Below are 16,042 nucleotides of genomic sequence, written 5' to 3' on the forward strand. Positions count from 1 at the left end.
GGCAGGAGGATCGTTGCAAGTTCGAGATCAGCCTGGGCTACAAAGTGAGCTCAAGGCCAGCCTGAACTACATAGCGAGACCCTGTCTCAAAAAGAAAAAAAAAAAAAAAAAAAAAGTGGAAAAGTTTTAAATCAGGTGTAGTGGCGTGCTTCTGTGATCCAGCTCTGTGGGAGGCTGAGGCGGGAGGATAGTTACACACCGGGCGTAGTAGCACACGCCTGTATCCTGGCACTTTGGGCAGTAGAGGCAAGAGAATCTAAATTGAGCACAGTCTGGGCACCTTAGTGATTTAGCTAGACCCCTTCTCATATATTGCAGTGAAAAAGCGCCGGGGATATAGTTCTGTACAGAGGCCTTGGGTTTAATCTCCAATACCGCTAATAAAGTTTGAACCCAGACTGGACAACATGTTAACTAAAGGGGATCATGTCTCTGGTTGTACCGGGAAAAAAAGCGTTTAGGATCCAGTTGAGCATTCTGAAAGTTTTTCAAAAGTTGAAGTAGCATCTGAGTGGTAGTGCACACCTGTAATCCTAGCATTTCGGAGGCTGAGGCAGGAGGATCGTTACGAGTTCAAGACCAGCCTGGGCTACAAAGTGAGCTCAAGGCGAGCCTGAACTGCATAGCGAGACCCTGTCTCAAAAAGACACAGATAAATAAATAAATAAATAAATAAAAATAAAATGGTAAAGTAGGAGTTGTTCTGAACACTGATTTTGAGGTCCTGGTGAATCGCAAATGGGAATGACAGGCATCAGGATAGTCCTCTCTGGTCAGTTTTAGAGAAGAGAGGTCTGGACAGGAGACGGTGCTTTGGAGTCATCGGTATGGAACCGTACTTACGGCTACCAGGCGAGGAGAATGGAGGGAAAGGGAGAGACACTGAATGAAGGAGAGGTCGACAGTTTTATGAAAAGTAAATTCTTCCGGGACTACTTGGCTCCCCTGTGTAATGCTGAATGCAGCCATAGATAATAGTAAGGAGCAGGTCCGAGTCTATGATCAGTTAAGCTGTTTGTGGCTATGGCAGTTGGAATTTTATAATTTTCATATGTTATATGTAAATAAAATGTATGAGACTATTTTTAGTTTTTGTGGGGGACTGTTTTTGGTTTTTGTTTCGTTGTTGAGACAGGGCCTCACTATGTAGTTCAGGCTAGTTTTGAACTCACTGTATACCCCAGGCTGGCCTTGAGCTTGTGGCAATCCTCCTGCCTCAGCCTCCCACGTGTTGGAATTACAGGCATGTCCCTCTAAGCCTAGTGAGACTATTCTTTTGAATGAAGTTCCTGCATTAAAGCCCCAAGAGAACAAGCTAAACATGAAAATAGAGGGACTGAGGGGCCGGGGATATAGCTCAGTGGCACAAGCGCCTGCCTGGCAAGTGCAAGGTCCTGAGTTTGATTCCCGGTACCAAAAAAAAAAAAAAAAAATAGAGGGGCTGAGGATACAGGTCAGTGGTAGAACACTTGTCCGCAGCTCTCAGGCTGTAGGTTCGATCCCTAGCACTACAAACATAACAAATAAAATGGTGCTGGTTATACTAAAATTATCACCAACAGAAACTAATCTGACCAACAGAGAAATTTTAAAAAAAGAGCAATCAGAAGCCAGGCATGGTGATGCATGCCTGTAATCCCAGCACTTGGGAGGCTGAGGCAGGAGGATTGCTGCAAATTTGATGTCAGCCTGGATTACACAGTGAAACTTTGTCTCAAAACAAAACAAAACAAAACAAAACAAAAAAACAACAAAAAGAAGAGGATGTAGCTCTGTGTGTGTGCATGTGTGCAGGCATATCTATATAAGATGTAGATTAGTAGTAGAGTGCTTGCCTAGCATTACAAGGCCCTGGGTTCGATCTCCAGTATTGAAAAAAAAAGAAAAGGGTATAGTGCACGGCTTGAGGAATCCCAGTATTTCAGGTGAGATGGAGAAAAGAAGCTGGCGAAGGACACAGAAGGAACAAAAGTGTGCCAGGAGCAAAGCCAACAGAGTGAGCTTGTCATGTGCGAACCAGCAGGCCAGCCCTCAGTGGTATCATGGTTGATGTTGATGGGAAAGGTAGTCCACAGACTAAAAAGTGTTGGTTGGATTTGGTAAACTGCAAGTCTTTGGAGATGCTGGCAGGAAGCAGTTCCTGTGTGGTGAACTTGGCACCAGTCAGGGCCTGAGATGAGGACCTTCACCTGCCCTAAACACTGCCTTCCTCACAGAAAAACAGTGCTCAGGACTAGTCAGTGAGAGGTGGCGCAGGAAGGGTTCTATTAGACACAAATTCAAAAGCACGATGGACTGCTACCAAAACTTAACGTCAGCTGCTGCCTGCTATCAAAAGTACGACAGAGTGGGGCCCTCAGGACAGAGAGGCACGTTTGTTGGTGATGGAGAATTTTTGTATGCGCAATACCATTTCTTTTTTGAGACAGGGTCTTGCTATATCAGCAATACCATTTTATTTGTTATTTCTGTAGTGCTAGGGATGGAACCTACAGCCTCAGAGCGGCTGACAAGTGTTCTACCACTGACCTGGAACTGGGTATATTTATGGGCCCATGGGGACATTTTTCTTTTTTATTTTGGTATCGGGAATCAAATTCAGAACTTAACACCTGGGGACATTTTAAAAATGGATGTCTAGAGCCGGGCATGGTGGCACATGCCTGTAATCTCAGCACTCAAGAGGCTGAGGCAGAAGGATCACCACCTCCCACAAACTAAATCCATGGGAAAAAAAAATTAACTAATTGGCTTTCCATGTTTATTTGTGAGTCACTGTTCCGTCCTGAGGCCTGTAATGGTGGGTGAAGCCATGAAGCCTCAAAGGACAAGATAAGGCCAGAACTGAAGATGTTTGGCTCCAACCCTAGTTATCTAAAAGGAGGCTGTAGCTGTAGGCATCTCACTCCTGCAGTGAAGGCCTTCCTGGAGATAACATAGTTCTCCTAAATTAACATGAAGTATTACTTGGAGTAATCCTTGAAGGGATTCCCAAGTCCTGCCCGGATTCCTGCATTTTCTTCAGTATTCCCCTCCTTTGTTTGAAAACCTAATAAATACAGGCTGCCCAGGGAAGTCTGGGTCTTCACCCAGAATCCTAACCCAGAGAATCTTAAATAGTGTAAGAGAGTTGGACCCTCCTGGAGCCCTGAAATCATATCATTTGTCTCATTTATTTAAGCCTTCATCATCCACTCGTTTGGGAGATTGTGGGCCTAATCAGCCCACAATCACTAAGGGTTATTAACCTGATACTATACTACATTAATTAGAGAGGATGAAGCTTAAACAGCAGTGTTTATCAAGTAGCTATTAAACTTTTTTTTTGTTGTTGTTACTTGGAATCAAACTCACAACCTTATGCTTGCCAGGCAGGCACTATGTCCTGAACTATTTCCCTGGCCCTAAATTTATTTCAAAATAAAATGAAAGCTAGCTGTGGTGGTGCATGCCTGTAATCCCAGCACTTGGGAGGCTGAGGCAGGAGGATCGTTGCAAGTCCGAGGCCAGCCTGGGCAACAAAGTGAGCTCAAGGGCAGCCTGAGCTGCATAGGCAGACCCTGCCTCAAAAAGACAAAAATAAATAAATAAAAGGAAGATGGCTGGGTGCGGTTGTTGTAAATGCCTGTTGTCCCAGTGATACGAGAGAAATATTGTTAGGGAAAAAGGAGGAAGAGAAACAGAAGTCTGAGCTGAACAGGACAGGTTTATTTCAGGGCAAACTCGGGACATCCTGGCTGTCCTTCAGGTTAGGTCTTTCACAGGGTCACTTCAGGGAAGGGGGCTGTGGCTACCTGCCAAGGACAGGCAACCTGCTCAGTGTCAGATGTGCCAGCTGTGCCCCTTGCAATTGAAGAATTTGTAAGAGACAGCGGAGGTTAAGAGCAGGAAAGATTACTGAGAGACGGATTCTGAGAGCCAGGAAGGATTCCAAATGAGTTGCCTCCGAGGCCCTTTGTCAGCGGTGATTTATACAGTGAAGTCACTACGTGGGTCAGACTGCAATCACCCAACAGGATCGTAAGCAGAGCCATTTAGCTAGTATTGATCTAAGAGGGAAGCAGGGCACGTGCAAGGGTATATAGCAGACATTAACCATGGCTATCTGTGACTTCTGGAATAGGAGCATTTACAAGAGGCTGAGGCAGGAGGATGGCCAGCCTGAAGTACATAGTGAGACACTGTCTCAACGGCCACGCCCCCCCACAAAAAAAAGACCTCCAAAAAACAGGAAGGGGTGGGTCCAGGTGTTCTGGTTGCCCACCCGGTGTCTGCGGATCTACAGTGACCAGTTGAGACCGGCCTCTCTAGCCCAGTTCTTTCACATACTGTTACAGTAACCTGGGATCTCAAAGGGGACTGCTTAACTTGCATTATTGTTTCCTCAAAATTCAGGATCTTAGGGAGTGGGCTGCATTCATTCTTCTGCATACAAAGAAATTCATTCTTTGGCCAAAGTCCTAGCTCACTGTCTATACTTAAGTTTTATCATATGGCTGCTCCCTCCACTCTATCTCAGCCTGTTTTACTAGCTAAATAAACTACCATAAGCTAACTAAATAAACTACGGTCTACTTCACTACTCCATGGAGTGGAAGCCCTTCTAGATTTCGGAGGCAACGTTCTATTCGTTTACTGAGTGACCCTGATTGAGAGAAGTCCAGAGAAAGGGAGTGTCCAGACTGATCAGCCTTCTGATTCTGGCTCCCATGGCTTATTCTAGCCTCCTGGTGGATCTGCAATGATACACTGTATCTTTAGAGGTTTGGTTCACCTCTCTCTAGTAAACAATGATATTGACTGCCTTTTTACATAGTTAGCTGTGTACATTTTCTTTGTTGAAATGCCTTTTCAAATCTTTCCCCATTTATGCTAGAAAAAAAATATTTTTTGGTACCGGGAATTGAACTCAGGATCTTGTGCTTACCAGGCAGGCAATGTGCCACTGAGCTGTATCCCCACCTCACCCCCCCTAAATTTTTTTCAGTCCAGACTGGCCTCAAATTTGAGCTGATCCTCCTGCCTCAGCCTCCCAAGTGCTGGGGTCACAGGTATATACCACCAGGCCCAGCACAAAATTAGACTTTTGATTGTTTTGGTTTTTTTTTAAATCTTTTTGAGACAGGGTCTTGCTGTGCAGTTCAGGCTGGCCTTGAGCTCCCTTTGTAGCCCAGGCTGGTCCCCAACTCACAACGATCCTCCTGCCTCAGCCTCCCGAGTGCTGGGATTACAGGTGTGTGCTATCACGCCCAGATACTAGACTTTTGATTGTTGAGGTATAAGGTGCATATATATTTTGGACTCCAGCCCCTTATCAGATATGTTATGTAAATGTTTCTTTTCCACCTGGGCATGGTGGTGCATGCCTGTAATCCCAGCACTCGGGAGGCTGAGGCAGGATCCTTGCAAGTTCGAGGTCAGCCAGGGCTACAAAGTGAGCTCAAGGCCAGCCTGAACTGCATTGTGAGACCTTGTCTGAAAAAGATGGAAAAAAAAAAAGCCCATTCTGTGGGTTATCTTTTCACTTTCTTGACTGTGGGTGGCATTTTTCAAATAAAGTTTTTAATTTTGATGAAATTTACTTTATCTGGTTTTCTTTCACTGTGCTTTTGCTGTCAAATCTAAAAAAACCCGAAGAAATCTTTCCAGCACCTGTATAAGCAACAGAAAATGCAGACATTACTTGAAGGGCTGACCCCAGTTCACATGTGGGAATTTGACAAGAGGGCTCCAGCTTGATTTCTGCCTGTTTGTCAGGCAGATTTATCTTTGTCAAAAGAGACCTAGGATAATTATATCGCTGCTTGCTCACTTGAATGAAGTTGTCAAACTCAGCTGTGAAACAGTGTGGTCTGACAGCAGTGTTTTTCTTCACTGTGGTTTTTTTTGTTTGTTTTGGTCTTTTTGAGTCAGGGTCTCATCATGCAGTTCAGGCTGGCCTTGAGCTCACTTTGTTTTTTTGTTTTTTTTTTTTTTTGGTTTTTCTCCGGCACCGGGAACCAAACTCAGGACCTTGCGCTTGCCAGGCAGGTGCTTTGCCGCTGAGCTAAATCCCCAGCCCCTCTTGAGCTCACTTTGTAGCCCAGGCTGGTCTTGAACTCATAATGATCCTCCTGCCTCAGCCTCCTGAGGACTGGGATTACAGGTGTGCGCCACCATGCCTGGCTTCTTCATTGTGTTATAAGCAGTAATGAATTCCCCCTGAAGCTCAGCCAGGAAGAGAAGGCAAGAACATTTGGGTAATTTTGAGTGTACAACATCATATAGCTCACTTCGAGAGCTTATAAAATTGTTTTTGTTTGAAACAGGGTCTCACTTTGTCGTTCTAGCTGGCTTTGAACTCACAGCAATCTTCTTGCCTCAGCCTGAGTGCTGGGATTAAGGCATGAGTCCCACATCTGACTAAAATGGTTATAATGTCCAGTTTTTTAGTGTACATCTATCAGGAAGTTGAGCAAGTTTTGAGAGGATATTAAAATACCTCCTGCTTTTGTGCATTTCTGGGTTTTGTTCATGGGAGTCTGTTGTGGTTTGTGTCTGGGTGTCCCCCCAAATCCTCATGCAGTCATGGGGCGGGCTTCTAGAGTTCATGGTTGATTCATGATCCAAAGCTGGAATTATGGATAAGTGCTACACCTGGCCTGGGGCAGGTAGTTTGCATACAGTGTAAGGGAGGGAAAGAGGCTGCTTGCTGCCTCTCTTCCTTCTTGCTCTTGCTTTTGCTACCTACCTCCACGAACTGCTGCCCTCTGCCCTGTGCCCCTCTGCTTGGGAGCCAGCCGAGTATGGACTGAAACCTCCACAGACTGTGAGCTAAATAAACCTTTCCTTCCTTAATTTTGGGCATCAGGTATTTTGTCCAGTAACGAGAGAAAAGTAACCAAGACACCATCCCTGACACGAACAGCCGAAGCAAATCTGACATTCTGACTGATGAGGCCTGTTGAAATGGGGCCCGCTGCTGTGAGTGCTGGGGTTGCAGGTGTGCTAGCATGCCCAGTTTGAGACGGGGTCTTCTAATAATGTATTTTAGGCTGGCTTTGAACTCACTATGGAGCCCAGGTTGGGCTCTAACTTATAGTGATCACAGGCGTGTGCCACCGTGCCTGGCTTATTTTTTTGGTGGTACCAAGGGTTGAATCCAGGGCCTTCATTCCCCCGTTTTCTTTTATTGAGACAGGGTCTCATTAGCTGCTTAATTTCCTAGGCTGGACTTGAACTTGTGATCCTCCTGTCTCACTCTCCCAGAGTGCTGGGATCACGTGTGTGAGCCACCTGTCTTGGCTTCCCAGAGCTTTTCCGGTGTATTCTGCAGACTTTGGGAGACAGTGGCATCTCCTCTACTTACAGTCCCTGTCCCTTGCAGTGTCCTGGAGCCTAATACAGGTCATCAGCTATGACCAAGCCAGAGGCTGCTGCAACTGTAGGCACGGATTTGGTCTCCTGAGAGTACAGGACCCGTACCGCAGTTACTGAGCCACGGTCACAGCGGTGTCCTTGGTACCAGAAGGCTCAGACAAAATCCAGGCTCTTCCCACACACTACTCAGAAGGCTTTTCTTCTCTTGCTTTATTGTTAAACACGGTGCATAAATACATAAAACAGTACAGTAGGGACCCTGTCGACCCTCAAAAATTGCCAAGGAAGGAAGACCCAAAACTTTTTTTTTTTAAAGTACAAAACATGCAAGGCACGGACCAAGGGTGTAGATGGCAGCCCTGAGGGCTGAAAGGCTCCTCTTCCTCCCAGAGGGCTGGATAAGCCCGAGGAGAGGCCACCAGAAGCTGCACAGTGTCCCTGCATGCTGCCCAGGGACACTCGGTCTGGGCAGCGCTCTCAAGGAAGAACAGGGCGGCTCACAGGGCAACGAGAAGCTCCTTTCTCTCACTCCCAGTTGAGGGAAAGGAAAGTAGCGTCCCTGCCCCAGGTGCTCCCACACCTGGCATTTACCAAACCCACCCCAATTCAGACCCTGCCAACCCACCAGGTGCCCAGAGCTCGCCGGGAGGGGCCAGAGGGGAGGCGCCAGGGGAACCAAACAGATCTTTATTTGCCGTCGTCACTGGGGCCGTTTCTTGCTGCGCGTCTGTTTGCTCACCTGCTCTTCCTGATGCATGGCCAGGCGCAAGGCCTTGAGGACCTCTGGAAGGAGAGCGCAGTGGTACTCGGGGGGTCTCCGAGGGCCCGGATCCCCGCACCGCCTGGGAGCCAGCAGCCCATGTCACCTCACCCCGCGGCCACACTCACCTTGCAGGGCTGCAAAGTGCTTGGCTTGCTGGGCCAGGGCAGACTCGGCTCTGGTTACAAAAACCTCCAGGTCATAGTCTGGTTGCTCAGTCATCACAGAGAGCTCAAGCCAGCCTGGTCCGAGCTGCAACCACACAGAGGACCTTGTCAGCTCAGTGACAACAGTAGCCTTTTCGCAGGTTGCTCCCAGGGCCACCATCCGTGATGCAGATGGCTGTGCCAGATGCCACACCTCAATCCACACCCCACTTTTTGGCCCTTTCCCCTGGAAATCCTCTTTTTAAAACTAACTTTTTTACAGACAGGGTCTTCCTATGAAGTCCAGGCTGGCCCTGAACTCCAGGCAATCCCCCTGCCTCAGCCTCCCAAGTGCTGGGATTACAGACGTGCACCACTACACCTGGCAGAAATCCTCCTCTTAAAATCCTCTTTGTCAAACTTTTCCCTATCTCCTGTGGGCAGCGAATGATGTCACTGGTCCTGACGCCCAAACTAGAAAATGAGCGTGACAACTCTTCACCGTTTGTCACTAAAATTTGCCAGCTGTACTCCCTAAGTAGTGTTTTATTTTGGTCAGTGCTGGGCATGGAACCCAGGGCCTCAAGTATGCTAGGCAAGTGTTCTACACTGAGCTACACCCTCAGTTAGTGATTTACCTAAAACACTATGATCATGTCACCCTCTGCCTAAGTTCCTCAGGGAATCCCATGCCTCTGGTATGAGTGTGGAAAGGCTGTGTGGCACCTGGGCCCCGCTGAACTGACCACAGGCTGGATCTCCTGTTATCTGCTCACAACTGGCTCTGGGGATAGCCAGTCATTTGTCCTGAAAATGCCATGTCCTTTTGAACCCCAGGGCCCTTGAGCACTCCAGGGAGGGAGGACAGGTCCAACCACTCCCTTCACAGTGCCGCCTCCCAAGTCCTCGAAGTTCTTCCTTCTGATCCCCAATCTCAGCACACCCATGGTTAGGATGGACTCTGCAGTACCTCTCCTCTGCCGCGGTTGCAGTGGCAACAGCAATAGCAGCAGCAGCAGCAGCAGCAGCATCACTTGCTCCATAATGAGCAGAGAAGCAGACGCTGGGCCTTGTGCCCAGGTGCTTTACAAGCACGTCACTAAAGACACCATTCTGTCTTGCCCATTTTAGGGGTGAAGAAGTGGGAGGCCCAAACTGACCCTCACAAAGAACTCAGCTTATACCTGAAAAAGTCAAAACTGATTTCTTTTTTCTTTTCTTTTCTTTTGGTCTTTTTGAGACAGGGTCTTACTATGCAGTTCAGGCTGGCCTTGAGCTCACTTTGTAGCCTAGGCTGGTCTTGAACTCACAACGATCCTCCTGCCTCAGCCTCCCAAATGCTGAGATTACAGGCATGCACCACCACGCCAAGCCTACCACTCATACTTGATGTTTTAGATCCATGGTTTCACACAGTACCTGGAACATTTACCGAATCAACAAGACCAGATCTCTGCATGAGGCACCTTCTAAGCCTCAAGCAGGAGCACAGAGGAGCAGAACCGGCTCCGGCCAGGGGGACTGACATGTGCCAGGCCGAGCAGGGCAGAAGCTGTAACTAGCTGCCTGGGAAGGGCTGACTGACCGCAGACTCAGGACAGCGGCTGTCCAGGGCGCCTTCCAGGTGTGCTGAGCACTCCGTGGGCTGGGCAGGGCTGGGTCTGTCCCTGGCCGGGGTCAGCTCCCACCTGTGCGATCTCCTTGAGCTCCTCCACAGCCCTTTCCTCCAGCTCCCTGATCTGAGTCATAGTTTCATTAAAGCTGGACATCTGGGAAGACAATTCCTCCTCCTCCTTGGAGAACTAGGGTACAAAGGGAGAGAAGCAGCGTGAAGAGCAGGGCCCGGCCCCCTCTGCAGGGCGCCCTTCCGTGCAGCCGCGCTGCCGCCCTTACGCTGTTCGTGGCCAGGGCCCCGGCAGAGCTGGCTTCGGTCTCGTCTGTCTCCATCTGCATCGGCTGCTCTCCACTCGGCCCGATGTGGGGGCTCAGTTCTTTGACTCTGAGAAAACGCGAAGGGCTCAGGTGCCAGGCCCCTCTCCCCTGCCCTCCCTGCTGGAGTCCAGTGCCCCTCAGGTGGGGAGCCTGTGGCCCTGAGGCATGGAGTGGCAGCTTCACTTTTAGCCAAATCCCAGAGCCTGGAGATGCGCTAGACAAGACCTTTACATACTGCCCACCGCAGGGGACGGGACGGACCTAGCGCCATGGCTGAGGGCCCACGCACAGACACTGGGTCCTGGGGAAGACACGGTGGTTTCGGGGCCTGGCCCCTCCTCCCCCAGCCATGCCCTTCTAGTCCCCCCACCGGGGCCCGGGTACCTGGGTACCTGTCTGCGTATCTGAGTGTGTTCAGAGTATATTCGCAGGAGCTAATGCCTGGTGAGATCATGGAAATCTGCAAAAGAGGGGGTGGGTGGACAGAGCCTGAGACAAGGCGAAGGCACTAGACAGCCTGCGCCAGGGTCGCTGCCCGGAGCCATGGCTCAGACCCATGTGGTAAGGTGGGAGGACTCAGTAGGTCCCGAGCTGTGCTGGGTGACTTGTCCCATGGGCATCAAAAACTACAGTGCCTTAAAAACTGGTCCCCAAACTAGGTGTGGGAGCTTACACCTGTAATGCAGGCACTCTGGGAGGCTGAGGCAGAAGGATTCCAAATTCAAGCCCAACCTGACCCATTTGGTGAAACATTGTTTCAAAAAGAAATAAAAACCAAAAGCGCTAGGGATGTACCTCAACACGTCATTCCTCAGTACAAATGAATGAGTGACTGCATGAGCACCTAATTACCTTCTGCTTCTTTACCCACCTACCAAAGTCCTATCTCAGAACCTCTAGGCTCCTGCAGCAAATTTCAGCTCACCAGGGCATGGGATAATGCCTTGGGGGAAGGTGTTTAGAGCTTAGTCAGACGGCTGGGGTGCAGCTCATTGGTAGGTTGCTTCCCTAGCATGCATGAGGTCCTGCGTTCCATCCCCAGCACCGCCAAAAAACAAACTCAGTCAAAAATCCAAGGGAGACTTGGTGATGCATGACTATAATCCCAGCACTTGGGAGGCTGAGGCAGGAGGATCACAAATTGAAGGGCAGCCTCAACTATACAGAGAGGCTCTGTCACACAAACAGACAAACAGAAACTCCCCAAATTACCAGGAAATCTTTCTTCCTCATGGGAAAGGCCCTAGCTAGAGCACAGAGGTGGGGATTTTCCCTGGAGGAAGGGATGGCAGACCTCTCATAGAAGAGATCAAACAGGGAAAGGAAGGGTAACAAGGCCCTGGACCTAAGGCCTCACACTCAGCCTGTTTCCTAGATTGGAAGCCAATGAGCCTGACGAAAGCCACAGAAGAGACGCGGCCTGCCCTCTCCTGGTCCCTTAAAACCCATCTTCTGGACCCAGAGCTCCTTTTCAAGCAGGCGGGTAAAGCAGCGAAGCTCTCCTCGGAGCCGAACGCTCCACCCACTTGCGGTGAGGGGTGCGGGACGGCTGCTCCCACCTGGGCCGCCTCGAGGCTGCCACAATCGCAGGCGTGGAAACCGGGTGAGGCCTGGGCATGCTGGCTTTGAGGGGCTGAGCCTCCCGCCAGGGCCAGGGTGGAATGACTGCCTGGACCACACCTGTCTCCTCCCCAGGGGCCCTGCTCACCATGCAGGTCCTCGAATTCTCCCCAATGAAGGAATCCCTCAGCACCTGCGTCAGCTTGCTCTCTCGGAACGGGGTGTGAGCCTTGTTCTGGCCCAGAGCCCTGATGCATTCCTGTGGACAGCAGAAAGCACTGAGGCCCCTTCTCCCCTCCATGTTGCCACTCGCTCCCCTCCCCGCTGTCCCGCCCACCCAGCCCTAGAGCCAGCCCCTGCTACCTTCAGGGCCAGGAGACTCTTGTTGATTTCGGCGCCCTCCACACGGGTCTGCCAGTCAGTGCTAGAGGTGTCTACACCTCGCTCGTTTCCTGCCAGATCCACCAAAGAGAACTTGCCGTGCATCCTCTCTTTGGTTCGAAGAAGAATCTGGAAGCAGGCATGGGAGCGGGAGGAGTTGGAATTGGCAAATGTCTGTCCAGAGGTCCTGTGGCAAAAGGAGGCAAAAAAAGATTGAGCTTCTGGGGCCACTGGCCTCCAGGATATCCCACAGTCTAAGCCACCCCAGCCAGTTCTCTGGTGAGGGAGGGGTACTGGTTAAGACTCTAGGAATCTTGTGTCTTTCTGTCCCAGACTTCCATTCTGTCCTCCCTGAACGGCACCTCTCCCAGACAACCAAATTAGTACAGCCTGGATTCTGTGCTAGAGCCCGGGCCAGGCCTGGGCCCGTGAGGACACAGGACCAGAGGAATGCCCAGCTATAGGGCATGCTGGGAGGGGCACTGTCATGAACATCAGAACCCGGGAGCCCTGAAGACGGCAGCCCCGCCCGGGCCTCTGTAGCTGTCCAGCACACCTCGCACCGTCTCAGGTCTTCCCTACTTCTGTACAGAGGAGCTGTAGCCCCATGACTTCAGGCCAGAACAGACCCAGAGCTCCTAACTCCCCTAGGGGGAGGGAAAACAAGGAGAATCCCATGGATGCCGGAAGCATGCTTGCAAATAAAGCAGCTTTGACTCAGTGCTGACGAGCCTGTGGCCTGGTCATCTGCTTTGCTGAGACCCTTCCAGAGTAGAGATCCTTAAACAAAACAAAAAGTGGAAATCCTCAGAGCCCTTAGAAGCAGCAGCATTATGTGGAAACTGAAATGACCTCAAAGCTACCCTGTCTCCTGAACCGCATGTTAGAAGATGACCCCTTCCCCTTGCCCGGACTCTGACCTGCAGGCACTGCCCATGTCGATCATCTTGATGACGTCCTCTGCACAGTTAACCAGGTGCTCCTGCAGCCCCACCACCTGCACCTGTTGCTTGCCGTCCTCCAGCACGCGCAGCTTGGCCTTCTTATTAAGCAGGTCAAACAGCTGTGCCAGGAAAGGGGCGTTAAGCCTAAGGCCATAGGTGCTGAGCGCCCTGCCCAATACTGCCTTCTTGCCGACCCTGCCTGGCTTGGACAAGGGCTGGCAGTAGAAAGCCGGAGAGAAAGCGAGTCTTAGGTGTCACTCTACTCAAGACTGAACCAATTTGCTTCAGTTTGATTCAACTGTGCTACTTAACTAGCTGCCTGGGCAAGTTGCTGCCTGACTTTAGCCTATTTCCCATCTGTAAAGTTGACACAAGTGCTTACAATCATGCTTAGCGCATAATAGCCTGTTGGTGGTAGTATGAGCTGTTTTTATTACTTAGGTCCTGCTCTAGGAAAGGCCTCTCTGCAAACGTGCAGAAAACTGGAGAATGAATATGAGAATGAGCAGAGCCAGGGAAGCTCATGAGGGAGGTAGGTGAAGGGAAGCCAGGCGCACCCAACGCACCCTTCCATCTGAGCAGCAGCTGGGAGCACTCCCGCCGTGTGCTGGGCTTGGCACCACCTTAGCATCGGAAGAAGCCTCCTACACATACCAGGGCCACGCGCTCCAAAGGTCCTACAGCTAACAGGACGTTTGGGTCTACAACTTCTAGCCAATGGCAAGGTTTTAGGAAACAGGATTGGGGACACAAAGCACACACGGGGGTTCCGTGTTATCCACCTTCCCATTGTAGATCTCGAAGAATGTTACGTAGACTTCCAGGCCCAGGTTGCGGTAGCGGGGCTGATTCTTCAAGAGGAAGACATCCTGGGCTGAGGGGAGAGTTCAGTAAGTGACCACACTTTTCTGCCCAAACCCAGCGCACAGAATGTGCTACTTACAGGCCATGGCGTAGATCCCTTTGGATGCGTTCTGGGATTTGCCAGCCAGGTCTCCAACCATAGTCTGAAAAAGGGAAAGGAAGAGGCAGACAGCGGTGGTTAAGGCCTTTGGCCCAGGCCGGAGCACTACTGGCCACTGTGGGCTGCACCAGAGACTGGACCTGCAATGGAGAGACCGGGGATGGGGCTCCTGCTTTCTAACTCTGTTTGGTTTCAGGGACAAGGTCTTGCGATGTAGTTCAGGCTGGCCTTGAACTCACTATGTAGTTTAGGCGGGCCTCAAACTCAGTGAGCCTCCTGCCTCAGCCTCCCAAGTGCTGGGAATACAAGTATGCACAACCACGCCCAGCTCAAGGGGACTTTCTTCAAGAAAATCACCATTTTCCTTTTTTTTTTTTTTCTGTGCTGGAGCTAGTAATTGAAGCTAGGTACTTTGCACTGACCTGCATCCTTAGCCCTTTTTCATACTTTTAATTTTGAGACAGGGTCTCACTAAATTGCCTGGGCTCATCTTGAACTTGCAGTCTTCCTGCCTCAGCCTCCTAGAGTGCTGAAACTACAGGCTTGCACCACCATGCCCCACTTGTCTTCCTTTTTAGGGACCCAGGTGGCAGAGGAAGCCTTTCTGTGACAGGCGCAAATACTCACATGAGTTTTTCCACTTCCTGTCTGTCCATATGCAAAACAAGTTGCTTTTCCTCCTTCAAAAATTGTCTGTACCAGTGGCCTTGCTGTGAACCTAGGAGAAAAAATGGAGTAGAGGTGGAGAGTGTACAGTTACTCCTCTGTGTCTAAGGGTGATTGGTTCAGGGACCACCCCCATACCCAAATCACCAGTGCACAAGTCCCTTATATAAAATGACACAGGAGCCGGGGTTATAGCTCAGTGGCACAAGCGCCTGCCTGGCAAACTCAAGGTCCCGAGTTCGATTCCTGGTACCAAAAAAGGAAAAAAAAAGACATAGTATTCGCACCCACACACCTCTTTTACTTTTTTTTTACCCAGTATTGGGGATTGAACTAGGGGGCTTCGTACTGAGATATATCCCTAGGCCTTTTTCATTTATTTTTATTTTTTATTTTTTGTCTTTTTGAGACAGGGTCTCACTGTGCAGTTCAGGCTGGCCTTGAACTCTCAGTGATCCTCCTCCCTCAGCCTCCCTGAGTGCTGGGATTATAGGTATGTACCACCACGCCCAGCGTTTTCACTTAAATTTTGAGACAGGATCTCACTAAGTTGTCTGGACTAGGCTCAAACTTGCTATGCTCCTGCTTCAGCTTCTCAGCAGGCCAGGATTACAGGTGTGAGCCACCGCTTAGCTTAGATTTCTTTCTTTTTTTTTTCTGGTACCGGGAATTGAACTCACGACCTCACGCTTGCCAGGCAGGCACTTGCCACTAAGCTAAATCCCCAGCACCCCGCCTTTTTGATACCGGGAATTGAACTCAGGACCTTGTGCCTGCCAGGCAGGTGCCTGTGCCTCTGAGCTATCCCCGGCCCTAGATTACTTCTTATACCTACTACAATGTAAATGCAATGTAGTTACTACATTGTATTGTTTAGACTAGAAAATGACTAGAAACACATCTGCATATGTTCAGTACAGACACAATCTTTTTTTCTTCCAATGTTTTTGATCTATGATGGGCTGAATTCACAGATTAGGAACCTAAGGATATAAGGACCAGAACACATTCCCCAAATGTGTTCCCTAGACCACAGTCCTTCCACACAGAGCTTCCAGGACCTTTCTCGGTGGTCCCACTGTGTCTCAACCCTAGGGACAAATCTGCACTCTATGAGTTAACTTGGGGAGCAAGCTGAGGCCCAAATTGCACACCATCCAGCTCCTCCTCTCTCCAGAGGCAGGAGAAGAAAACCTCAGCTGTGATAACGTCCAGCATAAAATACAGTATGAGGAGCAAGGAAAACCTACACTTAAAGTATTTTATGTTGGGCCAGGTATATAGCTCAGTGGCATAAGTGCCTGCCTGGCAAGGGTGAGGTTGTGAGTTC

At 49.8% G+C, this 16,042-nt stretch overlaps 1 protein-coding gene across 5 annotated transcripts in view; it reads right to left on the reverse strand.

The window, feature by feature from the left end:
- Positions 1 to 7,554: 7,554 nt before the first annotated feature.
- Kif2c (kinesin family member 2C) overlaps positions 7,555 to 16,042 on the reverse strand; it is a 21,811-nt gene continuing 13,323 nt past the window's right edge. For all 5 annotated transcript variants that reach the window (XM_013521632.1, XM_013521631.1, XM_005398744.2 and 2 more), the window contains 11 exons: positions 14,674 to 14,764; positions 14,026 to 14,089; positions 13,865 to 13,956; positions 13,059 to 13,201; positions 12,121 to 12,325; positions 11,906 to 12,016; positions 10,590 to 10,657; positions 10,159 to 10,264; positions 9,954 to 10,067; positions 8,248 to 8,371; positions 7,555 to 8,142 (listed from right to left, as the gene is read on the reverse strand). In XM_013521632.1, coding sequence (XP_013377086.1) covers positions 8,060 to 8,142; positions 8,248 to 8,371; positions 9,954 to 10,067; positions 10,159 to 10,264; positions 10,590 to 10,657; positions 11,906 to 12,016; positions 12,121 to 12,325; positions 13,059 to 13,201; positions 13,865 to 13,956; positions 14,026 to 14,089; positions 14,674 to 14,764 — 1,201 coding nt within the window. In that variant the 3' untranslated portion in view covers positions 7,555 to 8,059. The remainder of the gene's footprint in view (positions 8,143 to 8,247; positions 8,372 to 9,953; positions 10,068 to 10,158; positions 10,265 to 10,589; positions 10,658 to 11,905; positions 12,017 to 12,120; positions 12,326 to 13,058; positions 13,202 to 13,864; positions 13,957 to 14,025; positions 14,090 to 14,673; positions 14,765 to 16,042) is intronic.

Source organism: Chinchilla lanigera, unplaced genomic scaffold (genome assembly GCF_000276665.1).
Source record: "Chinchilla lanigera isolate Chin_1 unplaced genomic scaffold, ChiLan1.0 scaffold00063, whole genome shotgun sequence".
NCBI classification, from domain to species: domain Eukaryota; kingdom Metazoa; phylum Chordata; class Mammalia; order Rodentia; family Chinchillidae; genus Chinchilla; species Chinchilla lanigera.